The sequence below is a fragment of the Lissotriton vulgaris genome, chromosome 5, assembly GCF_964263255.1.
Source record: "Lissotriton vulgaris chromosome 5, aLisVul1.2, whole genome shotgun sequence".
Classification (NCBI taxonomy): Eukaryota; Metazoa; Chordata; class Amphibia; order Caudata; family Salamandridae; genus Lissotriton; species Lissotriton vulgaris.
Window position 1 is genome coordinate 193,210,693 of NC_141693.1, and position 15,463 is coordinate 193,226,155.

General features: G+C 44.9%; 1 protein-coding gene across 2 annotated transcripts in view; it reads right to left on the reverse strand.

Moving 5' to 3' along the window:
- The window catches only part of LOC147710455 (ficolin-1-like), an 844,448-nt gene that overhangs the window by 786,509 nt on the left and 42,476 nt on the right, over positions 1-15,463 (reverse strand). For both annotated transcript variants that reach the window (XM_086921142.1, XM_086921141.1), the window contains exons 2-3: positions 10,624-10,737; positions 3,714-3,767 (exon numbers count right to left, since the gene is read on the reverse strand). In XM_086921142.1, coding sequence (XP_086777268.1) covers positions 3,714-3,767; positions 10,624-10,737 — 168 coding nt within the window. The remainder of the gene's footprint in view (positions 1-3,713; positions 3,768-10,623; positions 10,738-15,463) is intronic.

Consider the following 15,463-nt stretch of genomic DNA (forward strand, 5'->3'; position numbering starts at 1 on the left):
GGCCTGGTGGAGAGCGTTGGGTGGGTGGGTGCAGGGTGGGGGACCTGGTGGAGAGCGTTGGGTGGGTGCAGGTTCAGGGGCCTGGTAGGGAGCATTGGGTGCGTGCAGGGTGAGAGGCCTGGTGGAGAGCTTTGGGTGGGCGCCTTATGCCCTGATGCAGCCGCACTCTGCCAGCTTCTGTCTTTGCCTCACTCCTCATTGAGGGGCGGTCACTCGTGACTGCTGCATGTTGGAGAGTGTGAGGGGAGAAGGGTGCAAGGCAGAAGGGAGAAGGGTGCAAGGCAAAGGGGAGAAGGGTGCAAGGCAGAGGGGAGAAGGGTGCAAGGCAGAGAGGAGAAGGGTGCAAGGCAGAGGGGAGAAGGGTGCAAGGCAGAGGGGAGAAGGGTGCAAGGCAGAGAGGAGAAGGGTGCGAAGTATAGAAGGGTGCAAGGAGGAGGGGAGAAGGGTGCATGGCAGAGGGGAGAAGGGTGCAACGGGGAGGGGGAGAAGGGTGCAAGACAGGGGAGAAGGATGCAAGGTAGAGAAGGGTGCAAGGCAGAGAGGAGAAGGATGCAAGGCAGAGGGCAGAAGGGTGCAATGCAGAGGGCAGAAGAAAGCAAGGCAGAAGGGAGAGGGGTGCAAGGCAGAGGGGAGAAGGGTGCAAGGCAGAGGGGAGAAGGGTGCAAGGCAGAGGGGAGAAGGGTGCTAGGCAGAGAGGAGAAGGGTGTAAGGCAGAGGGCAGAAGGGTGCAAGGCAGAGGGGATGAGGGTGCAAGGAAGAGGGGAGAAGGGTGCGAGGCAGAGGGGAGAAGGGTGCAAGGCAGAGGGGAGAAGGGTGCAAGGCAGAGAGGAGAAGGGTGCAAGGCAGAGGGGAGAAGGGTGCAAGGCAGAGGGGAGAAGGGTGCAAGGCAGAAAGGAGAAGGGTGCAAGGTAGAGAAGGGTGCACAGCAGAGGGGAGAAGGCTGCAGCGGGGAGGGGGAGAAGGGTGCAAGACAGGGGAGAAGGGTGTAAGGTAGAGAAGGGTGCAAGGCAGAGAGGAGAAGGGTGCAAGGCAGAGGGGAGAAGGGTGCTAGGCAGAGGGGAGAAGGGTGCAAGGCAGAGAGAAGAAGGGTGCAAGGAAGAGGGGCGAAGGGTGCAAGGCAAAGGGGAGAAGGGTGCAAGGCAGAGGGGAGAAGGGTGCAAGGCAGAGGGGAGAAGGGTGCAAGGCAGAAAAGGGTGCAAGGCTGAGGTGAAGTAGGGTACAAGGGGAAGGGGGAGAAGGGTGCAAGGTGGAGGGGGGAAGGGTGTAAGGCATAGGGGGAAAGGGTGCAAGGGGGAGGGTGATGAAGTAAAAAATGTGCCCCCCCCCCGAAAACATTTCTGCGGATACCCATGATCAGAGCCCACCTCACGTAAACTTCTTGTAACGCCACAGAGATCCTTGAGCCTTTCTCTAGCCTGGTTACTTTTAGTGGGAGTGCTTTTTACTACTCTATGTATGCATTGAGATGTACTTTTTAAGATCTTTGTGATTGCAAATAAAGTTTTATGACAGTGATGGCTACTCTCTGAATCCTTCATCACGTCTAGGCTTGATTCTTCATGTAGACCAGTGGTTCCCAAAGGGTGCGCCGCTGCACCCCAGTGCGCGGGTAAAAAAATGGTGGGGAACGACGGCCAACTGCCAATTAGGTCAAGAGAGCCACCGGTCTAAAAAGTTTGGGAACCACTGTGGCCTTATCATTCTTGCGTCGCCTTCCTTTCATCCTCAAACCCTGTGAGCTTCTACAGCCAGCTCCTCTGCAACGCCCCAATTTAATTCCGTCTCCTCATTCCTGCACTTACTAGAAGATCCATGCAATGATAATGCCACTCCTGCGTGCAATTGACCGCGGCCCTCACCCCAAATCTGCAACTAAGCTGTTCATGCTGCCCTCCACAGACTCTCTACTTGGTAGCCTCTTCAACAACACCACCATCCCTGCCACATGTGTGTTGGCAGCCTTGGCCTTCGCACCCGAACGCCCAGGAGCACACATCCTGCTGGCTGGTTCATTCACGTATAGCATGAAGGTAACTCACATCAGGGCAAATTGCTGGGGGAGAAGCCCCGACTGACACAGGGGGGCTACACAGCACATCCCATAATGCCGGAGACACCGTAGCGGCACACCATCTACTGGGAAACGCCAATGCGGCAAGCTGCAAGCTTCAGCACACGCTCTCTATAATCACCCCCTCAACACAGCACCCATCGGTGAAAGGTGAGTTACACAAATTCCCAGAATACAATATAACGATTTACCTTAACCCTCCACCAATTACCCATCACTTCTTGCGGTATCTTAACCATTTCATCATACTATTAACCCTGCCAGCTGCCCCACATCTCCCCCACCCTCCCACCTCACCTCACACTTCGTAGCAGCAGGAACTAGCTATCCACCTACACTAAATATCCTTTGTGCACATAGAGAATTCATTATTAATAACTGTGCGAGTATGTAAAGTACAGAGACTCTATGTTTTTATCTGCTGCCGTTTAATATTTTAAATCCTGTATGTTCTTGGATATCATTAGTTGATTATAGTATTTCTGTTTTATTTTTAGGTGGTGGCAAACAATTTTTGTTGAAGGTGGTTTGGACATTGCCTATATGAGACATTCTGAGCACTTACATCGAGTAATATTTGCCCACTGGGGCAAGATCTTCCGTTTCTTTTTTTGTGATGTTTTGACATTGCCTATATGAGACATTCTGTGCACTCACATCGAGTAATTATTTGCCCACTGGGGCAAGACCTTCCGTTTCTTTTTGTGATCTTTTGAAATTGTGAAAATTATGCTTGCCCACTTGGGCGTTATGCAATACATTTCTTTTAACATTATCTAAAATATATGATTTTGACATCTGTATACATCACAAATGGACACCTGTGGACACAGTGTGAATTGCTAATGTTTGCATATTTTTAGTCAGTAACAACTTTGACTAGGCTAAAATGGCGGAACCACCGTATATCACTTTTTTATCATTTTGGTTTAGGTCCTTTGTTTATGTCTACTCACTAAACTGTATTTGAGTGTGTTAACTGTGAAGCTTCTTTAGCGTGATCAAGACGTTAAGTCGAAACGCGTTGCTGTGCAGTCTTCATATGATTAAATTATCTGCAATCCATGTGAGGTGTCCGTGGTAATCTTTCTCGAGTGAGGGAGTGCTGGTGCAAATATATATAGATATATACATATATATATTTATATATATATATATATATATATATATATATATATATATATATATATATATATACACATATATATATATACATATATATATATATATATATATATATATATATATATATATATATATATATATATATCCAAATGTAATTTCGGGCTCTGAACCCCTGCCCCTTGCAGCGGAGGGCCTGGACGTGGCAGCCACTCCCCAAATATCCAAAATCAATTCCACACGATACAAACAGGAATGTCCAGGCCAGCTTTGCAGTTATCCAAGAGCTTTTATTTTTAGCTCCTACTCAACGCGTTTCGAGGTACAACCTCTTGATCACGAGCATATTCTAAATACATTTACTCCTTTGTGTTTTAGATACAGCGAATCATACCTATTATCATCTGGGCATGTGCAAGGATTTTCGAGGTCCTAATCAAAAATTACATTTAACCTCTTTCCATTCCCTGGCAACAGAGCTTTACTTGATGACCCTTTATTTGTGGCACCCTAAACATACCTGCTTCCCCTGGTGGACCCAATTTTCCATGAATTCCTGGAGCACCATTGTCTCCTGAAACAAAACATGTGAGATATTTAAAAAAATATTCCTAAAAACACAACTAGAAAGAAAAAGTTATTGTGACGGCACTCTAGGGGAGACATGCCAAGAATTCATGCACAAAGTTGCGATCTTTATATGCACACAAACTGTAATAATGGACTATTTGTACCATGGATAGTGGTTTAAATGAAAATTAGCATTTAGGATCAATTTCCTCACTTTGGTCCAGCTAAAAAGAAGAAACACAAATGTCGTACATCCATGCAAGATATTGCTCAAGAAAATGTGATATTTAGTTGCCTACTATTTGGAGCGGTTTCTACACAAATGTCCAAGGTAAAATTATTTAGTAGCACTCAGCAGAACTGTATGACTTCTTACACTGTGTCCATGTTGAAGGACCACATGGAAGGTGCCTTTTAGAACTTAAGCTTTCCATTTTGCAGCAAAGAGAGACTAATATTTGTTCCAAAGATCATCATGATAACACAACACACATTTGGATTTGGCTCTGGGTATGAACCTGTGGATATCCAACCATCCTTACTTGGCAGTTTATAATCCAAGGAGTATGGTCAACTAAAGAGATAGACCAAGCTGAGGTTGTCCCTGCTTGGTCAACCTTTGCCTTCAACCCAGATATTTCCAGGGATAGAACATCATTGCAGGACTCCATGACTGGATCAATTTACAATCAAGTCAAATGCCCTTCTCCCAGACTTCAGCTAAATGTCTCTATTACCAGATTGAAGAGGTTGTTTTATCACTCAATGGACAAATGGGCTGCTTTTTGTGTTCCCTCTGTTTCCATTTGTGCTCTAGGTTTTGATCAAAATCAAATAAGGGCTACCGACCCCCTACATGCACTAATTGTGACTCCTGTCATAGTTGATGGTGGCTCTTCTGATGCCCCTGCCTGTGTCTCTGTCTGACCTGTCCTCATACCCCCATTAACTGGAGGAATAGATCCCATCATTTGCATCTGTTGAATTGGAGTTTGACTCCTTATAGACTTCATTGTGAATGAATGAAAACCATTTCAAGAGCGCACAGTGACCTTGATGAAGAACTTGGTACTGAGATCAAAGATGAAGTATATTTTCAGCTAATAAGCTTGTGGTTGAGGGAAACAAACAGGTTTTAGACGCCAAATGGAAAGTAGCAAATATTAGATATGGCATGCAGCTGAAGGAAAGTGAATTCCCAGTTCTGATACAAAGATACATAAGGCTCTCACTCGGATGCAGGTCTTTTAATGACAAGAACAATTATCAAGTGATACAGCAAGTGATGCAAATCTAGGCATGTGATGAGGCAAATATCAAATGAGTTTGCTGAATACAAATGTCCTTAATGGCACAATAACATACACACAATCTCTTGAACACAATTCATTTGTATACAGGAAGACAATTAAAAGATACACAATGGCATGAAACAGAATTCCTGTGAGGTATTGCAAGTAAAAAGTGGGCTGAAAAATGATGCTCAAGCTACAGAATATTGAACATATACGTGGAGAGGCCAAGGTATACATTCCTACAATCTAAACATGAGCTGAGAATTACCAGATTGACAGTTCATCTTAATATCACTGGGTAGCAACAGGTATTATTTTCTCAGGAAGCATAGTCCAGAAAATAATATGAGGCAAATTTAGTTATGTCGTTTTAAAAACAAGTTGAACATCAACACTTAATCCTAAATTCTTAGCTAGTGTTACAAGATTACAATGAGACATATTATGAAGAACTGATGCTACTCCTTAGAAACGTACCCATGCCTAGTCAATTTTACCCATCCAACATTTTAACCCGTTGGCTGCTTCTGTCGGCCAACGGCCGTCGCGAGCACTACCTCGGTAGTGCTGCGCACGTTCATTGGCCGACACAGCCCCACCCACCCTTTAAAACCGCTGCACCGTGGTGGAATTTCAGCTGTGGTAAAGGGGTTAATTGCTGAAGTATGACTTTTACTGAACCAATTCATATATCCATACCTGCCAAATTGGCAGGAGTTTCCAGAATTCTAGGAAGATGAGTTTCCTGAGGAGGGGGTGAATTCCATTGGCATTCTCATTTGCTATTTCAATACCTAATGATGCATTTCCCAGTTCTTCCATGTTATTTCACTTTGGTAGTCCAAAATCTCCAATTATTTGGTCATCCTTTCGAGCAGCTAGTGCTAACTTCAGTAGTATTTTCATCTGCCAATACTTTCATTTAGTAGCAATTGTAAATTCATTGGGCCCAGAGCAAATGAGTAGCATTACTGAGATCATAGACCAGCCGTTACAGTTTTTCCTGATAAAATTGTTTTACACATGAATCTCAACATTATTTTTATATATTTTCTACTCTTGTCATTTTGGTTATTGTATCATTTTGCCAACATTTATGCATAACAGGCAAGACCCAGCACTGCACCTCAAAGGAACAGTATGCATGCCTGGTTTTCTCCTGTTGGAAGACACCATGGGTGTCCTTTACTTGTGCCCTGAAAAGTCTGGGGCTGCAAGCTATCTAAAGATACCTTCATCTAGTTTGTTGGGCGGTGGTATGAAGGAGCGTGTTCTATCAAAAAGTATCCCAATCCAGTTGATTGAGGGGTTTTGCAGATGTCTTTTCCCACCAGGAAAATGTCTTATGTTTATAGTATAGTGTTGGACTTGGCCCTTTTTGCAGGGTTATCCCTGAACTTTTTGCCTTCCCCCTATATTTTGTCTGACCTGCAGAGCCTGTGCGCAGTCTGGTACTGCCATGCTGACTGGGCAAGTGCACCCACTTGCCAGTCCCTAAACCTTCCTTTTTCTTCATATCAGACACCCCTATGGTAGGCCCAAGGGCAGGGTGCATTGTAAGTATAAGGAAGGACATGCCCTGGTGTGTGTGGCATGTCCTAATAGTGAATTACAGCCATTTTAATTTTTTTCACTATTGCAGGGCTACCTGTTCTCCATAGGCCAGAATGGGCAGTTAGATTATTACATCTTATAATTCTAACTGACTCAGGGAACATGGTGGAAATTTGAGTTTAGTAAGCCTGAACTCAGAATGATAAAATACAAATTTTAGTGAAGTTGGTTTTAACATTCTGTGTTTGAAAATACCACTTTTAGAAAGAAGGTATTTTCTTGTCTAACTATCCAAGCCTGCCTCTGCTAGGTTGTGTATTCCTTGTCTAGAGTTTGAGTGACAGGGCTGGGGGATTCCAGGAGACAGGGTGAGTCAGCACAGGGCTGAATAGAGAGATCTGCATGTAGATGCGTGGGAGGAGTTGCACTTGGGACCTGAATAGGGCTGTGCCTTCCCTCAACAATGCCGGCTCCACCCTCTGTGGTGCCTCTGATGTCTCCGCCCTGCACTGTGAAAGGAGAGAAAGAGTCATGTCAACAGAGTGCTCCAGGGCTGTGCCTTTCCTCCACAATGCTGGCTCCACCCCCTGTGGTGCGGCTGATGTCTCTGCCCTGCACCGTGAAAGGAGAGAAGGAGTCATATCAACAGAATGCTCCAGGACTGTGCCTTTACTCCACAATACTGGCTGCACCTCCTGTGGGGCGACTGATGTTTCTGCCCTGTACTGTGAAAGGAAAGAAGGAGTCATGTAAACAGAGTGCTCCAGAACTGGTTTGGACTAGGCAAATGCCCCTCTGCCCTCCGAGGACAAAGGATTTTGGGGTATAAGTATTGGGACCCTGATCCCAAAAATTTAGATCACTTTTGGACTACAAGAAAAAAGCTTTTCTGAAGAGAGGAACCTGAAGAAACTGAGGAGAGACTATCCCTAAGCTGAAGTGCTGCTTGGGGGATTGGCCTGCAGTGGTTTCCTGACTGTCAAAGAAAGGAGAAAGGACTTTGTGTGCACTTTATTCAACTTGTGAAGGATCTCCAAGGGCTTGAAAAAAAGCTTGCCTCTTGCTGAAGTCTCAGGGACAACAGACTTCAACCCCCAGCTCCCCAGAGTTCTTTGGAAGTGCCTGCTGCTGTTTTGGGCCTTCTGATGGACTGCGTGTCGCAAAGAACTGGAAGTGTGACTCAAGAGGGAGAAGCGTGTCGCCGTCGCATCCGCTGCCGTCGCATTGTGGATGTCGCCGCAGTAGCTGACGCATTGCACCGCATCTCAAGAAACGTCCCGCAACCCCAAGGAAGCGTGTCGCCGTCGCAGCTGCTGCCATCACATCGTGGATGTGGCTGCTGTAGCAGACGTATTGCACTGCATCAAGAGAAGTGTCTCGCATCAAGGAAGACGCGTGTTGCTGCCGCTGCCGTCGCATCTCTGAGTAAGGTTGTCACCGCTGTAGCAGTCGCATTGCACCGCATCACAAGAAGCGCCTCGCATCCACGGAGAAGCGTGCTGCCGTCGGAGCTGTTGTCCTTGCATCACTGAACAAGGGTGTCGCCGCTGCAGCAGATGCATCGAGCCGAGACTTCTTGCAACATCGGAGAAGCGTGCCACATCAGGAAGAACCTGACATCTTTATTTCTCTGCACCGGATCTTTGCCACATTTCCATCTCTGCAACACTTTCGTTGTCCTGCGTGTCGCATCTTAAGGTACATTGACTCAAAGTGTCGCATTTTAAGAATTAAAGAGAACTAAGCTAAAACTATCATTTTAAGTGCAGTATTGTGGATTTTTGTCGTTTGTGGTCTTGTGTTAAGTCTATATAAAGAATACTTTTTTTTAATATACAACTTGTGTGGTGTCCATCTGTAGTGTTGTCACTTGATTACTGTATGTGTTCATAAATGCTTTACACACTGCCTCTGAGATAAGCCTTTCTGCTCGTGCCAAGCTACCAAGGGGGTGAGCAGGGGTTATTTTAGGAGAGTACCCCCTTACCCTGACTAGAGGCAAGGGTCCCTATTTGTCACAAGTACCTACCTATGCCAACTAGAGAACCCCAAATCTAACATATAGCAAAGAGCATTTTACCTTATTTATATTAAAGACCTTCACACAATCAAGTATTTTCCTTAATCAACAGGTGTTATGTTAGTATTACTGGTAGACCATGTGTCTCACCCAAGAAGGTATACAGGCACTTGCTAAGGAAGTAACAATGTCTGACAAGTCTGTGATCTAAGTAAAGAGCCCTGACTTTATTTTCTTGTGGAACACAAGATCTGATGAAGTGGCATTAATGTGCAGGGGGGAGATTATTCACGGTTATGGTAGTAAGGTATGGGAAAGCGTGACTACTGACTCTAACTCTGTTAATGGTTGGCCTGTGTGCAAGCAGCAGGCTGATTGTCCAGAGGCTTCTGACTTGGCTGACGGTGAGCCAGTGGATGTTTTTGAGTGGGGAGGTAATGTGTGTGCAAGGTGGGAGACTGAATGTGAGTCTGTCTGCTGCGTTTTGTATGACCTGAATTTGTCTGGTCAGTTGGGCAGTAATGTTGACATAGAGTCTGTTACTATAGTCCACTTTGCTGGTGATGAGGGCCTGGATGATGGGTATGCGTGCGTTGAAAGTAAGCCATTGGAGGATTTTCGTATGTAGAAATAGGAGGCAGTGACCACATTAACTTGGCTGATCATTGAGAGTTGGTTGTCTACCACTAATGCTCGGTTCTTGGCTTGAATGACCGGGCAGGGTGTTGGTCTGAGATTTGCTGGCCACCGGATATAGTTTCATAGAGAGGTGTACTTGCCAAAGAGTACCATCCTGTTTATTTCATGTTGAATTACAGGCAGTTGCTTTTCATCTAGCTGGTGATTTCAAACATGCAGGAGGCAAAGTTTGTCCTGGTGCGGCATGGTTTGTCAGAGACAGAAAGGCTGAGCTGGGTGTTGTCAGCATAGGTGATGATGTTGATTCCATGGCTTCTGGTGATTTTGGCATGTGGTGGCATTTAGGCGTTGTACGGCAAAGAGCGGCCCCTCTTATACCGACTTTATGGAGGTACTGAATGAGAATGGTTAGGAGACAGTGTCTAAAGAGGCATATAAATCAAGTAGGATGAGAGCTGCAGAGTCTCCTCTGTCCATGATCAGTCGGATGTCATCTGTGATGACAATGATGGCAGTGTCAGTGCTTTGGTGGGGCCTCAGTCCAGATGGAAAGGGGTCGAGGAGGTGGCTGTTGTTTAGGTGGTCCTACAGTCATTTGTTGATGACTTTCTCCAGAACTTTGGCAGGGTAGAGCAGCGAGCAGATCGGTCCCCAGTTTGCCAGTGTCTTTTGGTCCGCTGAGGGTTCCTTGAGAAGAAGAAGTATGATGGCATGTTTTTATGTGGCCAGGAGAGTGAGATGCTGGTGAAATTGTTGAGTATTGTTGTCAAAGTTGTGTAGATGGGGGACGGTGCTTTGATAAAGACACAGTGAGGGCAGGGAACAGACGGTGCTTCTGACTAGATGGAACGCATGGTCATTCCGGTTTCTGCTCTGCTGATGGTGAGCCCGGTGGTCATGGCAAGATCCCGGGTGTTAGTGTTGTTGGGCAGGAAGTCTTTGTGAGTGGATGGGTTGATGTTGTTGCATATGTTACTAATCTTGTAGCTTAAATAGTGTGAGAACTGAATGCAGAGTTACTGAGATTGGATGATGGTTGTGGAGCTGGCAGTGGGTAATGTGAAATCCTTGACAATGGCAACGTTATATTTGCAATTGCTTGTGCTATTTTAAATGCTTTAGGTGACTGCTGATCGCTTGATTGAGCTGCTTTGCAAATGGTAGAACCTAAGGTCTGACATGCAGGGGCTTTTGTTGGTTTAGCAGCCTAAAAGAGTGATATCTCGTCATCGTATTTCCCTTTTTACAGACGATACAGGTATGCTTGATAAAACATTTAGAATCTGCTCCATTTGTAATGGCATGGCTCACCCAGATATCAAGGTCCAACTCCTTCCTATTTCAGAAATTACCTTTTGCTCCTGGGGCTCCCGGTTCCCCTCTAGTTCCTGCAATTCCTGAGCTCCCAGGACAGCCTCGAAGGATGGCAAGTTTCTCATCACCATGGAGACCAATAATCTGCACCTCTGTGAAAAAGAAGAGCTAAAATTAGGCATAGATAAGAGTGGGAGGGTACCAAATATATTAATATTATAAGAGTGGCAGCTGTAGAAGCTCTGTCAGAAACAGACGTCAAATAGGAGACAGCTTCCTATTTGAGATGATGTACTACAACAAGATTAGTGCTAAATTAGTTGAGCATTTGTGAGCATGGGAATCATGTAGGCGTGGGCTGGCAGTCTATGCCGTTGTTGGACCTTTTTTGGTGGCAAGGCCTCACCTCCTTCACCTTCCGGCAGACCGCCAATCCTATTTTCAGTTTTTCAACTCTACAGTGATTTCTTTCTGAGGAAGGTCTGCACCAGAACGCAGGGTGCTATATTTTAAGCCCATTCAGCAATCTTTGGAAGTTTGGGATTGAAGAACTAACAAGTATTATGCATGATTATCAGGACGTATTCTCCCCACTGTTTGTTTTCTCCCGCTGGGACCTCTACACCCAACATGGAGGACTCGGAGGGAAAATGTGCATGGTGAAGACTGCCCTCTTGTCACAGATAAGGTGAGGACATTGCAGTGGATCACATGGATTGATTGAAAGCCTGCAGAGCTGTCAGTGGCTCCACTGGCATTCATTCAACAGTTTCACTTTCTCTACAAGAGGTGGCTGAATTGGGTCTTTGTAGGGTTGGAAAATTATTTATGGTGGTTCTCCACTTCCGCTAATCAAGAAGATAATGTGACAACATGCCAATAGTTGGATAAAAACATGTCGATGTTTCCAAGAAAAGGTTGTTGGAGTAACATACATTTATATTAAATCAGGTGTCAGTTAAACAATTAATACTAGCATTGTTCCAGCTTTACACATTTGTTAAAATAAAAAAAGAATGACAAATTTGATTGAGATAATTGACAGCAGGGTAAGAATGAAGAACTGAGTCTGCAAAGTCTGGTATATATCGTATAGTAATGTGTTGGCATTGTATGACTCTTATACACCCCTTTGGGAGTTCAAAAGCTGCTAATGAAGCGGAATTATCATTCCAATTGTAGGGGTGCATAATAATCACATTGTTGTACTAATGTGAAGTGTTGGAATTTTGAAATGTATTAATCTAAGGCCATTGACAAGTAACATGGAGACTCGGTGTAGAAAATGAATGTAATCAGAGGGAAACATCTACATGAAGATCTTTTGTTGTGCAACTGACGCTTATTTGTATATTAAATGTGCTTATTAATTACATTATTTCACATATAGGAAAATGCATTAGTTGACACTGCACTAGTGTTATCTGATTTCGTAAAGCTTATATGTTGTTTCTCTTATGTTAGCTGAAATTAGTAGGCCTGAAATGTGAGTCCCTGAGACTTTTGCTTGAATGTCACGTGTGCTGTGGAATTTATCCTTCATCACCATTTGCACAGGAAGAAGTGCTCGCTTAGATAGAATAATGTCTTTATTTTACTAGTTAGGCAAGGAGAGAAGAAGTTACAATTGTGTCGCTTGAGTCGATAAAGAAAGGTCTTTGTGCTTCACACAGGGGGCCTAGGAACCAAGGACAAATTGTATCAAGGAAGGTAGATCATCAACATAGTGGAAAATTATCTTCAGGACTATACCCAGGGTGGTTGGTGTGATCCGAAGTGCATGGCTACCCATGGATGACTGGTTGGTGGAAGTAGAGGTAGTATGCCACTTTTTTCTTGCCTTCAGAGAGAAGGCATCCTAGAACAAGCTCTGTCTTTGGTAGCTTGTGGCTACTTGTCCCATTGACCATGGGGAAACTTCTTAGGAAGACTCCTTGTGCTGACAGGAAAATATTTGATTCCTCCAACCCCATTATAACTGTTTTCTCTATTGTTAAAAGCTTCCAGGAGTCATCTTCTCATGAAAAGGCTAGAAATTTAAGCTCAAAATGCAATTCTACTGTGGATTTCTTCATGAAGATAATAAAGGCTATCCCGCTGAAATAACTCTCAGCTATTACCCTTAGATTACTGTAGTTTTTGTCTCAATTACCCTACTCTAGCAGATATTCCTCCTCTAATCGAAAACAAGTTTGTCATATTTGTCACACAAACTAAATATTCAGAGTCTCTTTGGGATATATTTCATGTGCAATGCCAACTGGGCAAAAGCCATCATTAAGTCGTCTTTTAGAGTGGGTCAACTCCCGAATATTTTAAAAAAGGTATGTGTATCTTCTCTTCTGAAGAAATCTGATGTGAATCCAGATGACTAATCAAGTTATGGACGTATTGCGCAACTGCGGAGCCTTAGTAAGTTAATTGAAATGGTGGCCTATCAATACCGTTTTAACTTTGTGACCTACTGCAAACTACTTTATCAGTTTCAGATGGACTTCCAAGCAGGCTACAGCATTGAACTCACCATCATTTTAGTGCTGGACAAGCTGCAACAGGCTGCTTATGCCTGTATTCCTAATGTGTTAAAACGTTTTAATCTAAAAGCAGCCTTTGATATGGTCTATCACAGCATTCTTCTGATAAAGCTCGCTGAACTGGGTATTCATGCCAAGGCAATACTCTTGGTTGTAAGGCATCTATCCCAGAGATCTATCAAGGTGGTGCCTCAGGGTTCTGTTTTATCCCTACTTCTTTTTAATCTTTATGATTTCCCTTAGGCTAACCTTATTTAATCTTTTGGTTTTAACTTTTTTTTTGTGCAGACAATACTCAAATTATTGTCATATTTGAAGGCGACACTTTGACTGTGTCAGCCAAATTGTATGAATGACTCTTGAAGGTTGAGTGGTGGAGAAATACTTGCAAATTGAATGGAAGCAAAACTGTACTAGCCTTCCTCACTCGGCCCAGCCTCCTTCCACAAAAGGGGTGAAAAATCTCAGATTAAGTAGTGACTCAGTACAACTCGAGCAGCGCAGGTATCAGAGGTAGTGAAATAGTGTATTTCGGATAACCACCCTGAGGTGTGTTCTTTATCTTTTCGGCCACCAAAAAAGATTCCAATTCTGACTGCCTTTGTTGTCTCTGGTTTAGATTATTGCAATGCTATTTACCTGGGCTCACCCCTTGTTTGATTAGTAAATTGCAGTGGCATCAAAATTATACTGACTGGCAGCTTTACCCATAGGGAATATATTTCTTCTGTTTCTGCTTCCCTGCATTGACTGTTGGCGAAGGAGCATATTCTTTTTAACTCGATCTGCCTGGTTCACTAAGCATTTCACGCCCCCAGTAGCCCACCACTCTCCCATCGTTTTAAGTGATCTCAATTCTTCCATGCAGTAGGATCTGCTAAACTCTATCTTCTCATGACCTCAAAATCCCAACCAAAGGTTGTGGATTACAGAGCTTTGTCAGGCATAGCGGCAGGCTGAGGAAATATGTTGCCTCTTTTTCTCTGTTCCTAGCCGTTCTTGCAGAAGTTCCGAATACTATTGAAAACCGGGCTATTCTCCCAAACCTAGTAGTTTTTTGTTTTTTTTTAAACAAATTTTATATTTAAATTGAGGTCACATATCGTGCACAGCTCCGTCACCCGGAGGCTAATGCCACCTTCAATGTATCTGTAAAAAGTCATCAGGTACAGTTAAAACATATGAAACAATTGAGTCCCTTCAGGAACAATGTCGAACACAGAATATAATCAATATGCAAACTTCCCTCCCTCCCCCCTCCCATGCCCCCCTTGCGTGCCTGCTCCCAACCTAACGCATAATATAGCAGTACAGTACTATGCCTTGTACAGACCGAACCAGCTGCACTCATTCGTATAACATGTCCTCACATCGCCGGGAGGGTATCCTCCTCCGGTGGCGGGTCTAGGTCCAGGCCCCGGTAGTCCGCCCACCGTTTCCAAATTTTTAAATGCTTCCGGGGACAGCCCCTTGCTAGAAACACAGGTTGTTCTATGCCCATACAAAAGTACATGCCATTCTTCCACGCCGTAAGTGACGGGGCCTGGGGGGCCTTCCACGCTTTCGCTATGTCTCGTTTCACCAGAGTAAATCCCAACAGCATTAGGTGGCGCTTATACCTGTTTCCTCCAACCCCAGCCATGACATGTAGCAACGCTAGTCTAGGGTCCCTCTGTATCTCCCAGGCCAGAACTTCGGTTAAGCAACGATGAACCCCATCCAAAAACCTTTGCAGCGATGTACAGCCAGAGACCGTGTGTATCAGTGTACCCACCTCCTGCCCGCAACGGAGGCAGTCCAGGGATGCTACTAAACCTGCCCTCCATAACCGCTGTCTGGTGTAATAGGTGCGATGCAAGTAGCGGAACTGAATCAGTCACAGGTGCGTGGATATGGCTGCCCCGTGTGACTCCCAAGGGCCTCGACCCAATCCTCTTCGTCTAGCTCCCCAATGTCTCGCTCCCAGTGGGCTTTAAGGCCACTCTAGTCCGAGGAGCAGTGTCGCAGCAGCATCTGATAAATATACGTGACAACTTCTTGTCTGGCAGTTCTCCCATGAATACTTTCGCTTCAATGGGACTGAATTTGGGGATTTGTTCCAGACTGACTAGGGAGGGCGCCAGGGCATGGCGAAATTGGAGGTATCGATAGAACTGGGTGCGGGGCATCCCAAAGTCCTCCTGCAGGTCCATGAATGTTTTAAGGGTATCTCCAGACAAAACGTTGCCCAGGGTCGAGATGCCTATGGCGTCCCAGCCCCTGAAGCCCGTCAGGGCATCCAACTGCGGGAGCCTTCCATTTCACCAGAGGGGGGTCTCCTGAGTAAGGACATTCCACCATCCAG